Source organism: Berghia stephanieae, chromosome 2 (genome assembly GCF_034508935.2).
Source record: "Berghia stephanieae isolate SIO BIC M18660-M18661 chromosome 2, UCSD_Bste_1.3, whole genome shotgun sequence".
NCBI lineage: Eukaryota > Metazoa > Mollusca > Gastropoda > Nudibranchia > Aeolidiidae > Berghia > Berghia stephanieae.
The window spans coordinates 47,591,126-47,607,772 of NC_088361.1; the positions used below are offsets into that span (position 1 = coordinate 47,591,126).

The 16,647-nt window shown below is 39.7% G+C and overlaps 1 protein-coding gene across 1 annotated transcript in view; it reads left to right on the forward strand.

Annotated features, from left to right (window-relative positions):
• Nucleotides 1-16,647, forward strand: part of LOC144963672 (uncharacterized) — a 16,966-nt gene continuing 319 nt past the window's right edge. The window contains exons 1-12 of the mRNA XM_078897630.1: nt 1-68; nt 829-1,016; nt 1,599-1,714; nt 2,158-2,305; nt 4,377-4,551; nt 7,356-7,503; nt 8,323-8,440; nt 9,042-9,230; nt 10,403-10,474; nt 11,960-12,014; nt 12,488-12,701; nt 15,157-15,392. Of these exons, the coding sequence (XP_078753756.1) occupies nt 833-1,016; nt 1,599-1,714; nt 2,158-2,305; nt 4,377-4,551; nt 7,356-7,503; nt 8,323-8,440; nt 9,042-9,230; nt 10,403-10,474; nt 11,960-12,014; nt 12,488-12,701; nt 15,157-15,392 (1,655 nt within the window). The 5' untranslated portion in view covers nt 1-68; nt 829-832. The remainder of the gene's footprint in view (nt 69-828; nt 1,017-1,598; nt 1,715-2,157; nt 2,306-4,376; nt 4,552-7,355; nt 7,504-8,322; nt 8,441-9,041; nt 9,231-10,402; nt 10,475-11,959; nt 12,015-12,487; nt 12,702-15,156; nt 15,393-16,647) is intronic.

The window sequence follows — 16,647 nt, forward strand, 5'->3', positions numbered from 1 at the left end:
TTGGTTCTGGTCAAGTCCCAGGGCAGGTGTGGTGTTGCTGGACGAGTCGTGGTCTGGAACTATAACACGTAAGTTAACGATCTAGAAATATTGATGTTGTTTACTTTTTAAAAAAATAATATTCTTGAAAATAATTTAGTCAATTTAAATATGAATCGTCTTTGTCATGGGAAAATCAATTTATTATGTCATTAATCGCCTCGAAACGGTTATTTGCCTGAGTGGTCCGGGTGCTTAAACTAAACCTCTAGTCAAAAATCTGAGGCTTGTGTTAAGTTTGTATGCTACATTGGGGAGAAAGGATAGAGATTCTCAAAGAGATCAAAGCAAATATATCGTTTATCTGGTTATTAAAATGTGGAAACTATTTGGCATTAAGTTCACCCCGAAAAATACCGTGTGGAGGCGAAAGGCCACAAATAATATTTAAACTGTAATATTTTATGAACAATATTTTGTAATTTATGTCTTAAGAGCATTAGAGGAACATCTTTTGAAGCCAGTAAATGGAATTTTTAGGACACATTATCCGCCACCCTGGTTTGGAAGTACTCGCCTTGACTGGAAAGATGAATGGAAAAAGAATAAGAGGAAGACAAAGAATAACTTATTTGAAAGGGATAAGAACTTGGACAGATGAAGCTGAGAAAGGTGGCGCTGCTTTAATAGAATTGGCAAGAAATAGATCAGCTTGGCGGAAGATGACCTCCGACGTCTGCTTCAGATATGGAACTACATGATGATGATGATATGAATAAGTCTTGCTAGATACTAGTTAAATAGTTATAAGAATGTATATATTTCTAAACATTGTTTTACATGTCACAGGAAAATGAACCGCTTGGCACAGGTCTTTGTCATATCCGCCATATTGGCGTCCATGGCAACAGGGGACATCACTCTCCAACCAAAAGGTTTCGTCAAACTCCCTGACCAGAAGGGAACAATGGCCCTAAACCTGGGCACTGCTAACAAAGCTGCTTATGACGACGAATACAACTTGCTCTACGTCATTGGTAAGTCATCTTCTGATTTTCAAGGCATTGGATTGCGTTCAAAGTCACCCTTATGCAAGGTAAAGAACTGAACAAGTGTGTATGAAAGGTGACAGACAAAGCAAGAAAGAGAAATACAAGAGAAAAAAAAAAGCAAGCCAAAAAACAAGTCTACCTAGAACAGTGTATTGGTAACAAGTCTGACCCATAAGCAGGTCTGAGGCTCCGTCCCCAGTTGATGTAGACTGATTTTTCGGATGTTTTCTAATCTTGTATTTTTCTTTCTTGCTTGGTCTGTCACCTTTTATACACACTTGTCCAGTTCTTTATCCTACACCGGTGCCTGCTCCTTTATCTGTTAATTTGATGTTATACACTTACCTACTTGTTTTACTGCTTTTTAAATTTGTAGTAATATAGTTCTTTGGTTTTGATTTCTTTTATTTATTAATCAACTTCCATTGGTGGTGTGGTGATAACTGGTTACAATGCGACGTTTCAACAATGTAAATATTTCACCTCCACCTCTGCAAACCCAACTCCCCCCCCCCCCCCCCCCTCCCCCGTCATATCATAAACCCAAATTGTATTTCCTATTGCCAGGACACAATGCTGACGTCATGAACATCATCGATATGCGAGACAATCTGGCAGAACCAACCTTGGCAAGAACGATAACTTTTGACTACTTGAACCAGGGCTATCCCAATGACATCAAAGTAAGATCTCGGGGAAAGTTAACATAATACACGTTCTCCAATATACAACGTGACTTGATAAAATATAAACATATCAATGATATTATAGCGTTGCTTACAGGGCGATATGATAGAATATAGACACTTCAATGTTTACAAAATGCTTTGATGATATAAACAAGGTTGTTTACAGGGCGATATGATAGAATATGAATACTTTATTGTTTACAGGGTGATTTGATGTAAATTCTTCATTGTTTTCATGCAATATTTCCGCACTTCATGAGTGCTTACTAATATGTATAAACCGTTTATCCACGGCAATCACCTTGCACCAATGCACTTTACAACATACTCTTTTTCAAACAGTTTTCTTTTTAATTTTTAGTCTATTTTTTATATTATTAATATCACGAGCATCAAGCAATTTCTCAACCGCATTATCATTTCTAACTCTTTTGTAGCTATGTCGACATGGAGGTGGTTTAGCACGTGAGTTTTTAGCCATCAGTTTCGAGTCCAAAGACTTGTCAGAGAGAGGTCACGTGCATCTGTATCAACCAATGAGAGGGCCTCTGGATGTCTTGGTTCGTCTTAAGACAGTCACAACAGGTAAACACATAAAATAGTAATTTATTTTTAGATCGAAGTTGACTTCACTCAGGTCTTTGTTATTCTTTTTTGCCATCCACTTTTATGAGTATTCTCACTAAACTGTATTAACCAGACTATAAAAGTTCATAGTTACACAGAGTTTTGTGTGTTGATCCGTTATACTTTCGGATGGCAATAGTGTGAGCTTCTTAGCCAAGCGCATACTATCTATATTTAATTTAACTGCAATCTTGGGTCTATTTGCCCAATAAAAAACAATGTGGAATATAACTGTGGAACATGGACACTAACAGCAAAAAGCGAAGAAGATAAACTGAATGCCTTCTACCGGAACAGCTCAGGAGAATTCTAAATATCCACTTCCCAACCAAAATAAGTAAACAAATCGCTGTACATAAAATGCGAAGTAACGCCGCTATCGCTTCAAATTTTGGAAACAAGATGGAGACTATTTGGACATATCTTAGAGCTAATAAGGCAATGGCGTTATTCTTTACACCAAGCGGACATAACAAACACAAAGGCAGAACCACAACAAACATAATATACACTACGATAAATAAAGATCGCAAGCGCCTCGCTAACACACAAGAACTGAGATACGAAAAAATTTAGAACACCCAAGATCCATAGCAGCAGACCGTCATTAGTAGAAAGAACTCACTCAACAAATCAGAGAAGTTGCCAAAGCGTCTCAGTCCGAAGATTAGGAGACAATCGGCAATAAGTCAAGTAAGTCAACTAACAATTTATGTTGGCTTTCTGTTGCAATATCTTCACTTTCCAGAATGATATGTCAGATGAAGTAATATTAATTGTTTTATTCTTTGACTTTTAAGAAATGAGCTTTTATATAGAGCAATATCCACTAAACGTGCTCAAAGCAATTTACAAGGGGTCCCTGGCCAAGAGCAACATTTAACGTGTAGGACGGGACATGACGCCTGTTAGGCGATAGTATAATTTTTTTCGGATTGAGACAACGTGCTTAAGGGCCAGGTACTTATTTTACACCTGAGTACGGTGAGAGAGTGTGAGTAAAGAGATTTTTCCAAGGACTCAACTATGCGCCGAGTGAGGCTCGAACCCAGGACCTTCCGATCCGAAATCGAGTGTCATACCGCTAGCCCACATAGCCGACTTTAGTTGCCTTTGTGATAAAATAGATATGAAAGTTTTATGTAGCGCATTTTATTGGAAATTTCATGATCAGCGCGATTTATAAAGGTTAATTCATCCCCTCAGTTTAAATATGATACATTATTTTCATATCATATAGAACAAATCTCCTATTGATCACCATTTTGCGCTAAAAGTTTTGAAATATGGCTGGCTGTCTATAGAAGGTGGTGATTAGTATCCAGATGGTAATTACCAATGTGGGATAGATTTTTTAACATTTTACATGATAATAAAAAAAAAATATATGCCCTTCCGCCACGACATAATACGATATCCTCGCCTAGGCATTCCACAAAGGAATATAGATAATTCATCAAACAAGATGTCTGATGTCAACAGGAATCACCCATGTTGTCCAAGGGAGCAAATTGGGGGTTAATAATATTGCTCAAGGAAAAAAAAGGAAGTGCCTGAAGCGGGGCTCGAACCCTGGACCTTCCAGGTCACAGTGCAATGCCTAAACCACTCAGCCACTTCGCCCCCCCCCCCCCCACATAATAATAAAAATGTATTTAATCTCATACAGTGGAAGGGTTTGACCCCAAGTCCATCGCATGGAATAGCGGGTGCTCAGAGCTGATCGTAGCTAGCATGGGAAAGCCTCACATTATCGAACCCTGGACCTTCCAGGTTACAGTGCAATGGCTAAACCACTCAGCCACTTCGCCCCCCACATGATAATAAAAATGTATTTAATCTCATACAGTGGAAGGGTTTGACCCCAAGTCCATCGCATGGAATAGCGGGTGCTCAGAGCTGATCGTAGCTAGCATGGGAAAGCCTCACATTATCGAACCCTGGACCTTCCAGGTCACAGTGCAATGGCTAAACCACTCAGCCACTTCGCCCCCCACATGATAATAAAAATGTATCTAATCTCATACAGTGGAAGGGTTTGACCCCAAGTCCATCGCATGGAATAGCGGGTGCTCAGAGCTGATCGTAGCTAGCATGGGAAAGCCTCACATCATCAACGGAATCTTCGAGGACCCGAAACCCGCTATTGATGTTCTCATTCCCACATTTGGTCTCAATGTGGACAGAGGTACCAGACCATTCAGGTGAGTAGTTAGTGTGACAGATCACCCCCAAACGGTACTAATTGGGGGTGAGTTAAAAAGATAAATGAACTAATGAGCTTTTATATAGAGCAATATCCACTAAACGTGTTCAAAGGGGCCCCATTTGGTCTCAATGTAGACAGAGGTACCAGACCATTCAGGAGAGTAGTTAGTGTGACAGATCACCCCCAAACGGTACTAATTGGGGGTGAGTTAAAAAGATAAATGAACTAATGAGCTTTTATATAGAGCAATATCCACTAAACGTGTTCAAAGGGGCCCCATTTGGTCTCAATGTGGACAGAGGTACCAGACCATTCAGGTGAGTAGTTAGTGTGGCAGATCACCCCCAAACGGTACTAATTGGGGGTGAGTTAAAAAGATAAATGAACTAATGAGCTTTTATATAGAGCAATATCCATTAAACGTGTTCAAAGGGGCCCCATTTGGTCTCAATGTAGACAGAGGTACCAGACCATTCAGGTGAGCAGGTAGTGTGACAGATCACCTCAAAACGATACTAAATGGGGGGGGGAGTTAAAAAGATAAATAAACTAATAAAGTTAAATAATAAAAAATAGAATTCCCTTTATTCATCTCTTAGCAGAAATTTTCCTCTAGGGTCTATTCCAAGAGAAGCCTGGAATAACCCAGGCGTCAGACGCAGTGCAGCGCCGCAAATTGAGCTAGGGCGAGGTAACTTGCTCAAGGCCGCACAGCGCAACGGCGAGAGATCGAATTCGGTACCTTCAGGGTACGATGCAAAGACCGTACCGCTGAGCCACACTGCCCCCTCTGAGCTTATAATATAGAGAGCAATATCCACAAACGTGCTCAAATGGGCCCCTAGCCAACAGGAACATTTTTCAAGTGGAGTGAGACATTTCGGACATTTGGCGATATTCCATTTTTTTCCGACACAGACAGCACGGTTAACGGTCAGATATTCATTTTACACATGAGTACGGTGAGAGAATGGTAGTAAAGGGTCTTTTCAAATAACTCAACTATGCGCTGCTCACAACGGAACTTGAACTCTGGACATTCAGATCCGAAGGCAGACGTCGGCTATTTGGTCTTGTGGTATGACACTCGCTTTCGGATCGGAAGGTCCTGGGTTCGAGCCTCGCTCGGCGCATAAATATATGGTTAAATTGTCACTGATTTCAGATCAATAAAGTTGAAATAGAAGCTTCGGCTTGGTTTTGCTTTGGCTTTCTTTCTTTAAATTTTTTCTTCCTTTTTTTCTCTTTTTTATTTTCAATTATTTGTTAGTTTTTGTCAATTGCCTGCTTCTGTTTTATAGTTTTTGTCAATTGCCTGCTTCTGTTTTAGCTATTTTATGTTTTAATGTATGCGAGGTGGTTGGTTTGGGAGAAGATAGGGATTGCTGCTTTTCGTCTGTTTTTTTTAAAAATATATTTTTAAATATTTTTTTGTTTCTTTTTTTCCATTTATTGGTTACTTTTTCCAATGTGGGCTTCTATTTTTGCTATTTTATGTTTTAATGTTTGTGAGGTGTTGGTTTGTGAGGCGTTAGTTTGGGGGGGGGGGGTAGGGGTTGCTGCTTTTCATCTAGATTTTATTTTTACTTATTTATATATATATATATATATATATATATATATATATATATATATATATATATATATATATATATATATATATACTAGTAAAAAGCCCGCAATTTCGCGGGGAAAGAACTATTTTCATTCGATACTGTACTCACCATCATTAAATGAGGGCAGATCAACGGTGAAAATACAAATTTAAAGAATACTGGGGATGTAGGAGCTTTCGGAATGTCTCCCCTTTACTTAACTTATGGGAAAACAAACACCCTCGCACCTTTAATAACACTTATGACTAACCTCTCGAGCTAACACAAATAGGAAAAAAACAACTCTCGGACTGCTTTGCACTACCTGTCAATACTTAACAAATGACAATGGTCAAATTAGGAAATTTTAAACTTTCACAAATCTATCAAGGTTTGTTCTAGAGTTTTTAAAATACTTCTATATAATGACAAACTGAATAAATAAATGCCTGACAAAATATCAACGGTGAAAATACAAATTTAAAGAATACTGGGGATGTAGGAGCTTTCGGAATGTCTCCCCTTTACTTAACTTATGGAAAAACAAACACCCTAGCACCTTTAATAACACTTATGACTAACCTCTCGAGCTAACCCTAATAGTAAAAAAAGAATCAAAATGGCGACTGAAATACCTTCATGTGATCAAGGGAATAATATCACTATGAATGCCACGATTTGCTGAAAAATGCCAACACACACACTCACACACACACACACATGTATACACCACACACAACACACACACAAACATACACACACACACAAACATACACGCAATTAGAACATACTACTACATAACAAAACTGATCACCGCTAAATCAACAACACAACGGAAGTAATAATAATACTTGATGTCATAAATAGATGACGCAAATTGACAACTTTTTACAGTGACAAAATTAGTTGATTTTGAGAGCCAAGTGTCGTCGGTACATATTTTATGATATTATCTGTTTGACTCAACGAACTTTCAAACTGACTTTAAATTATAAAAGGAAATCAAGTTATCTATTTATCTATCTGTAAAAAAATACATTTCTAATTTTCAAATCTTTCAGTAGAGTTGTGGGCCGTATCAATTTTTTTATTGACTCAAATAAGCACAATGTTCTCTACAATGCTATATTTTTTTAAGAAAGGATATATATATATATACATATATAGTATTTAAAAATATGTTTCTCTAATATTTTTCTTCCAGCGAGGCCGCCATCAAAGCCGCTGACATCCGCCAGGTCTTCACCTCCTGTGACACCGGCAACCATCAAGGTCAGTCCACGCACGTGCAGGACTTGGAGGCTACTCACGTTGTGGTGGACCAGTCCGACAAGGCCTATGTGTTATTCCAGGTAACTACATGGATTAGTAATAGACTGTTTTGTGGCTCCAAAAACAATCGAGCTTGTATATAGCGCATTATCTGCTAAACATGCCCAAAGCGCTTTACAAATAATCCCTGGCCAACAGCAACATTTAACATGCAGAACTTTTAGGCGCTATTACATTTTCATTTTCTGGACTGATGCAACGCTGTTAACATCCAGGTACTCATTTTTAACCTGAGTACAATGAGAGAATGTGAGTAAAGAGCCTTTTCCAAGGACTCAACTATGCGCTGAGCTTGAAACTCCTTGTAAAGAGCTTTGAGCACATTTAGTATCAAAAATGCGTAATTCTGACATTGACGTTGTGCCCGTGAGTAAGGCACATTACGGATATGTATTACAATTCGTGTTGCCAAATGTTTTCTTTCCTAAAGTTCAACAACCCAGTTGGTCGCCTTGGCCTGACAGGTTCTTTTTGATCAATGGAGTAACATAAGTGCCAAAAACTCACGACTTAGCCTTGCATCCATGAGTAAGACACATTACATCAAAAAATGTTAATGCCTTATTTCCTACAGTCCGACAACGTTTTGTCTGGCCTTGGACTGACTGAAAACTTTTCATCCGTGGTTTATATCAAGTGCCAAAAGAACTCTGGCCTTGGCGTTGTGTCCTCTAGTAAGACATATTACGTCATAATTTCAAATGTCCTTTTTCCTGCAGTCCAACAGCGCCGTGACTACTCTTGACCTGACTGTTTTTATCCATGGAATTTCACAAGTGCTAAAAAACTTTGAGTAAGGCACATAACGTAATTGTTGTTTAATATCTTCTCTCCTACAGTCCAACAACGCCGTGGGTCGCCTTGACTTGACAGACACCTTTTCATCCATGGAGTTTCACAACCTGGGTAAAAAGGACTGGAGCAAATTGGGCATTGACACCTCTTATGACGACGGAGGTAAGGATTTGATCTGACCTACACTGACAAATATTACGCAAAGCATTCTGTCAAATTCTAAGTACGGCTATGTGGTCTAGTGGATCGGAAGGCCCTGGGTTCGATCCTCGCTCGGCGCATAGCCGAGTCCTTGGAAAACGCTCTTTACTTACATTGTCTCACCGTACAACACTGTTAACGTCCAGTTACTCATTTTACACCTGAGTGTAAAATGAGTAACTGGACGTTAACAGTGTTGTATATGTCGGGGGGGGGGGGGGGGGGGGGGTAGGACATAAACTCCTCGAAAATCGGTGAGAAGTTGCCAGGCTTCTTTCTCCACCAGTAAGAGGCGGCACTGTGTGGTTGCGAATCGGCTTCGGTCGAGAACATACCTAACACCAAAATCGCTTCATCAGTAGGGATTTCCACCTGACCAAAATGGACACGTCATGATAACAAGCCCGAAACTGGTTCCGGGTTGGCTCGCGACGGTGCACGAGTACGGTAGGGAATTTGCTGATTGGGTCGAGCGTCATAAAATATTAGTGTGAGAACGATTAGAAGCTGCTGCTAAATGCTAAGTACGACATATAAACGTTACGTCACATATGCTCACCAGGCATCAACCTCAATTCCCAAAACATGATGAGTTTGTACCAGCCCGGCCATGCTGTGACCTTCACCTTGGGGAACAAGACATTCCTAGCCACAGCTGACGGTGGGGAGGTCAGGAGCTACAGCTACAGGAGTGGGAACACTTACCTCTGTAACTTTGCCGAGAGTGACTTAGGGAGAAACTGGAGACAAGGTAAGGACAAACATTATAAAGGGGGAAGGGTAGAGATAGATAGATAGATAGATAGATAGATAGATAGATAGATAGATAGATAGACAGATAGATAGATAGATAGATAGATAGGTAGTTAGGTAGCAGATAGATAGATAGATAGATAGATAGATAGATAGATAGATAGATAGATAGATAGATAGATAGATAGATAGAGAGAGAGAGCGAGAGAGAGAGAGAGAGAGAGAGAGAGAGATGGAGACGTAAGGCGCTACAGCTACAAGAGTGGGAATACATACCTCTGTAACTTTGGGAGAGTGTCTTAGGGAGAAACAGGAGAGGAGGTACGGGCAAACATTATAAAGAGAGGGGGAGGTATAGATAGATGGAGAGATAAATAGAGAAAGAGAGGGGTGGAGAGGTAGGAGCGCAAGCTATATATATATATATATATATATATATAATATATATATATATATATATATATATATATATATTCAGCTTGACCCTTTGGTATGTTTACAGCTTTCATAAGCAAAGCAGCAGCATGTTTACAAATTATTTAATTTCGGAAAAACCCAATCGTTGTACTGCAAGAAATCATGTGATCAATGACTGGATTGGGTTAGATCCTGAACTTTATTCGCTCCCATTGTATCAAATATCCAATATCGGATGGAATATGACTTTTTGTGTGTAAGCCAGAGCAATGATCTTGTCTTATGTTTATTTGCGACGAGTGGTGAGTGATGTATGGTAAGAGGCATATGACTTTCTCTGTTGCATGACTTCTTTGACGATACTACAGCTTTATATGGATATAAACGCTCATTGGAAACACAAAAGTAAAGACAAAATAAATAACTCATGAATCGGGACAAAAAGTCCGACATCACACACTAGCAATGCCTTTCCGGTTCCACACTCAACAGAAACAATCAAACTGGGGTCTTTACTACGAGCACAGTTGCCTTTAAAAGATCAAATGGATCGAATCAATCGTTGCTAAAATGGTGCAAAGCTTTGCACGTGACTACTGACATCGCTTGGAGAGGGAGGAGGCTTGTCGGTTTGACAGATTTCCAAGTGAGAACCAGTCTTGGTTACTTTGAGCGTTGTTAAGAGGAAGTGACGTCACGACTTTGAAACCCTATCATGTTGATGCAATTATTGTACCCTTGTTTTCCCTCTAGATTTCAGTGCATTTGTAAACCCAGCCATTGCCACTCAACTGAAAACAAATCTGTCGTCTTACGCCAGCCTAGGTAAATATATCCAATATTAAGTAACATGGAAATGTATATCTGATTAAAATGTGAGCTTTTATATAGCGCAACCGGTAAACTATGGTTAGAGCCCAAATGCCAGCTTCTCGTTTCATGATTGAGCAAGGAACTTAGCCCTTATTGCTCTCAATGTGGGGTTATATACTGTGGCTGATATAAATGAATAATTAATTGAGCTCTTATATAAAGCAATATCCACTAATAGTGCTCAAAGCGCTTTACAAAGGGTCCCTGGCCAACAGCAACACGTAACGCGTAGAACGAGACATGACGCCTGTTAGGCGATATTATAATTTTTTCCAACAAAGACAACGCTGTTAACGGCCAGATGCCTCTTTCTTTTCCTTAGATGAAGCTTTGACTCTGATTTGAGAAAACACAACTTTAAATTTTGGAAGTCTTTTACTCTGTATTGGTTTGTTTTGGATTTTTTGTTTTTGTATTGCTTTATTTTGTTTTGTTTTTGTATTTGTTTTATGCTTCTTCTTTATTTTTCTCCTCTCTTTATCATGACATGAGTACCGTTCTTCAGTAAATTCATACCATCATTTCAAACGATATGATAAGGGGTATAACTCCAAAATATTGATTCTTATGACAAGTGCCATTTTCCCGCTGTGGTCTTTATTTCTATGCAAGGCATTCTAGTGAAATGGCCAAAATGTCGCATATTAAGAGACCCGTGGATAGCTCATAAGGTAGAGTCACGATCTCCCCGGCCAGTCGGAGTTGTCGTACCAATGAGGTCGCGGGTTCGAGCCCCCATCGCCTCTGCGAAGATTTCATTCTCTGTTGTCTTCTGGCACTTTCCTACTCATTTCCTTTCTTGTTATTATCAACAATAGTGCCTACTCCACTCACTTTTCCATATTAAAGAACAAAGATTGTTGTTATAATGGAAAAAAACTATATATTTATTTGGGGAGTTGTGGGAATGTGAAAGAGTTAGTCTGTAGAACATGGTTGTGAGAAAAATTCTTTAAAGTTTACTTCACGTATCTTCAACGTTTATATTATAGTATATATTAAACCCTTTAAATTGCAAGCTATACGTTAATGGTTGGTGAAAATATGCAGAAATTAAGAAACTTTAATTTTATTTTTAATTACCAATTTTCATAGAAAAGTCTCCAAAGACAAATTAGTAGCCATATCATAAATGTACTACCAAGGATATGTGTCCATTCTGCGGTGATCTGAGGGTAAATACGAGGGTTTTTTTTTTTCAAAATTTGGCCATAAAACTCGTCCTTCAAATATCGATCGATTGAAATAACCCTCATGTTATCAAAACTCTCAAACCTGGGACTCCCTAATGGCCAAGATTTTAAAACCCAGATCAGATTTTTTTCAGTACGGTAGCATTTTCCTAGAGCGATTCACAAATGGTTCTCTCTCAGTCATTGTGTTCTAGAGACAACAAAGTTTCATTCCAAATAACGTTTAAATTTTATTTCCCCACAGGTCGTATGCCCTTTTCCAAACTGAGATCATACCAAGATGGCTACAACCCTCTCCAGTAAGAGTTCTTATGAATAATTCTATTTGGGACAGTGTGGCTCAGCGGTCTTTGCTTCGTACCCAAAAGGTACCGAGTTCGACTACCCGCCTCGTTGTGTGGTCTTGAACAAGTCTCATCGCCCTCGCTCACTTTGCGGCGCTGCACAGCAGCTGACGCCTGGGACATCCCACTCTTCCCTTGGAATAGACCCTAAATACAAATTCCCCCTTGGGGATGAATATGGGGAATTTATTTATGTATATATTTATTTATCTATTGTATTTATTATTTTATTTTATATATTTATTATATATTATTTATATATTTATTATTTATTTATAAATGAATTTTTATTTGTTCCAAACTGTTTCAAAATGGATGGTAATTAAAGAGTGAAGGAATCAGGATAGTTACCAAATACAGTAGTATTCTTTCTTTTTTTTTTACTTTTGACGATTGCTCACATATCAACAATAATCTAATCCATACAGAATGGGATTCAATTATCTGACGACTTATGGCGGACGTGGTTGGTCGCTCTTCGACGCTTCCGACATGCGCCGTGTGTACGACAGTGGCGACACTCTGGAAAGATACTTCCTGTCTCCCGAGGTTAAGGACAACGAGAAGGCTATGTTCAACGACTACTACTACACAACCACAGCTTCCCAGTCTCAGTACATGGACAGGACATCCCCAACTTTTGTAAGTCTTACAGTAATACTATTATTTGACCCTTTGTCTCATTACAGTATCGGGATGACAACTCACTCAATCCTAGAGATTTTTGCTACTTTTCAAAATTGGAAAAATATATTAAAAATGAGCATGTACATAGTTTTATTCAACTACATTAACATGCAGAAACTATAAATCATTTGCTTTGATACTACGCCCATAACTTGTCTCATAAAATGTAATAGATAGGCATGGGGTAAAAGTAACCCGTGTAAACTACGGATATAGTCGGTGTTAGGGTTGAGTGAGTTAAATCGATGAAAATTGAATTTATAGACGAAACGAAATTGACGTAACTCAGCTCTTTGTTATTGTTTTTTTTTTTTGTTCCAGCCATTTTTTCTAGTTCTCACTGAATTTTACCAATCAGACTATTAACATTCAAGGATCCAATTTCGTGTGTTGGTCAATGTGTATTTATATGCAGGTCTGACATCCGAACTTATGGGCCTAGTTTTACATTGTTGTAATGAAATATATTTTGCGTCATTTTTTAAAGATTTCCATTACAACAATTGACCAATAAGGAAATGGGTTGTCAGACCTGTAAATAAGTGCACGTCGGTGTAAGACGTTATATCCGGCTAGCGGATATTATAAGCTTTTGGCTAAACGCACAACATCAACAGTCAAATTGCGTTGACTTTGTCCATTTTATTGAGGAGAAAAATTACAGAATTGTAGAGTGTTAAAAACCAGGAATTCTATTTCTTGATCAGTTTGACTTTGATTTGACATTTAAACATCCAGGCCCAGTTCATCCCGACACCATACCATTTTGAGAGGATTGGTCACATATGTGAACCATGACGTCAATCGTGGACATCTTCTTCCTCATGAAACATACAGAATTTAAACCAGGTTTTATCTGAGTATGCATTATTGCACCCCTCTTCACTTAGAGAGGGCGTCCCGATACCTCAGTTGGTAGAGCACTCGCTTCACAATCAAAGGGACCGAGATCGATCCCGGATTCAGACGAGAGTATCTTTTTTTCTGACCCCCCTGTCCTTCCCGCTGTTATTGGGTAGCTGGGTCTGTTGGATCTGGCCGAAAGTACTTTGCGATAGACTATCGTTCTATCAAAAGGGTAGCAAGCAATTGTTATTGTTCGTTTCACGCTATAGAAACCGGGAAAACCTCCTGCTCCGTGAGCCTAATGGCTCTGAAGGACGGCATCACTTTGAGAAAATCCCGCTTTTACTATGTGATAATATGAAAAGAATTATGATGCATTATTATAGAACATAACATCAACAGCAGCAAAATAGATTAGAATACGAGATATTATAACCATTATCTATGCGGCTATGTGGTCTAGTGGTATGATACTCGCTTTCGGATCGGAAGGTCCTGGGTTCGAGCCTTGCTCGGCGCATTGTTGAGTCCTTGGAGAAGGCTCTTTATTCACATTCTCTCATCGTACTCAGGTGTAAAATGAGTACCTGCTGGCCGTTAACAGCGTTGTCGCTGTCCGAAAAAGAATGTAATATCGCCTAACAGGCCTCATGTCTCATCCTAAATGTTAAATGTTGCTGTTGGCCAGGGACACCTTGAGAAGCGCTTTGAGCACGTTTAGTGGATCATCATCATCATTATCTCCACCATCTCCACCATCAACATTGTCGTCCATCGTCATCATCATCATAATCATTATCATCATCATCATCATCATCATCATCATCATCATCATCATCATCATCATCATCATCATCAACAACAATTTCATCATCCAAAACACCCTTGACCTTGTTTGATCCCCAACAGGGCCACAAACCCACCGCAATAGGATTCAATAGTCGTACGGTCACTTCCTTCCTAATGACGTATGGTAACTTAGTAACACTGGCTCTAAACTATCGGAACAATGGCGGACGCCGTATGAAATATTTCTCCGGCGAGCTTAAAAGCGTATCCAGAGGAAAAAAACCCCATCAATTTGATCATGTTTTGACTTTTACACATTCTGATCACAAGGCATATGAAAAGGGAATGAAAAGTTCTCGCCAGCATGAAGAATAAAAAGTAAAGATTTTCTTTGTTTAGAACCAAGATGGCCGCCGTTGCCGGGCGCGTGACATCAGACTACTGAATCCAATTACAACAGGCATGGTGAACGTTACTCAAGTCGCAGTTGTTGCTAATTGTTATGTGGGCTCTCTACGCTCTCTCTGTGGCCGTCATCAACATAACTATCATCATTATCATCATCATCATCATCATCATCATCATCATCATCACCACCATCATCATCATCATCATCATCATCATCATCATCATCATCATCATCATCATCATCATCATCATCATCATCATCATCAACACATCATCATCACTATCATCATCATCATCATCATCATCATCATCATCATCATCATCATCATCATCCAAATTACGCTTGGCTTTGTTTGATCCCCAACAGGGCCCCAAACCCACCGCCATTACAACAGGCATGGTGAACGGTACTCAAGTCGTGGTGGTTGCCAACGGTTACGTGGGCGGCCTCTACGCTTTCTCTGTAGCCGTCAACGAGACAACGGAGGAACCTGAAGTAGATTTCTTGGGCTTCAACCGTAGAGGAAGTGCTGGTCTCACCTGGGCTGAAAGCTACATGAAGACAGATGACTCAGTGGGGGAGCCTGGGATTACAGACTTGCTGTAAGTTGGAACTGGGTTGCGGCGAGAACTTCAGTTTAGCTTTGCCTGCTTGATGGGGGGGGGGGGGGGGGGAGGGGGGAGGTACTCCCGATAGCTTAATTGGTAGATAGAGCACTCGCTTCGCGCTCGGCGCATAGTTGAGCCCTTGGAAAAGGCTCTTTACTCACTTTCTCTCACCGTACTCAGGTGTAAAATGAGTACCTGGTCGTTAACAGCGTTGTCTTTGTCCGAAAAATTGTAATATCGCCTAACAGGCGCATGTCCCGTCCTGCATGTTAAATGTTGCTGTTGACCAGGGACCCCTTGTAATGCGCTTTGAGCACATTAAGTGGATATTGCGCTATATAAAGCTCAATTTATTTTTTACATTTTTTAAATCATCTTATGATGGACGGGGCCTATAAAAGATATAAATTTCATCCGGGATTGATCCCACTCCATTTTCGTGGGAATCCAGGGCTCTATCAACTGAGCTAACCTTCTTTTCCTTATATGTGAAATCCAATGAAATGCCTATATCAATTTTGCTCGTATTTGTGGCACAGAGGGTAGATCTGGTGTTTTGTAGGAAAGACCTGAATGAAGATTAGTGTGGCTATGTGGTCTAGTGGTATGAAACTCGTATTCGGACAGGAAGGTCCAGTGTTTGAGACCTGATTTGAGCGTCCATTACTTGAGTCCTTGGAATAGGCTCTTTACTTACATTCTCTCACTATCCTCGGGTACAAAACTATTTCCTGACAGCGTTGTCACCTCGCCCTAGCTCAATTTTCAGCGCTGCACTGCGGATGGCACCTGGGTTATTCCAGTCTTTCCTTGGAATAGACCTAGAGAACCATTTCACTAATGGGATAAATAAATGGAATTTTATTTATTTAATTATAATATTATTTATTAGATAAATAAATACCCTGTTATGTCTTTCCCACAGATGGATCAATGGCGATAAATAATATATACATTGTGCGGCTATGTGGTCTTGTGGTATGACACTCGCTTTCGGATCGGAAGTTCCTGGGTTCGAGCCTCGCTCGGCGCATAGTTGAGTCCTTGGAAAAGACTCTTTACTCACATCCTCTCGTCGTACTCAGGTGTGAAATGTGGCCGTTAACTGCGTCGTCTCTGTCCAAAAATAAATTGTAATATCGCCTAACAGGCATCATGTCCTTTCCTAGAAGTGTTGCTCTTGGCCATGGACCCCTTGTAAAGCGCTTTGAGCACTTTAAGTGGATATTGCGTTATACAAAAATCTCAA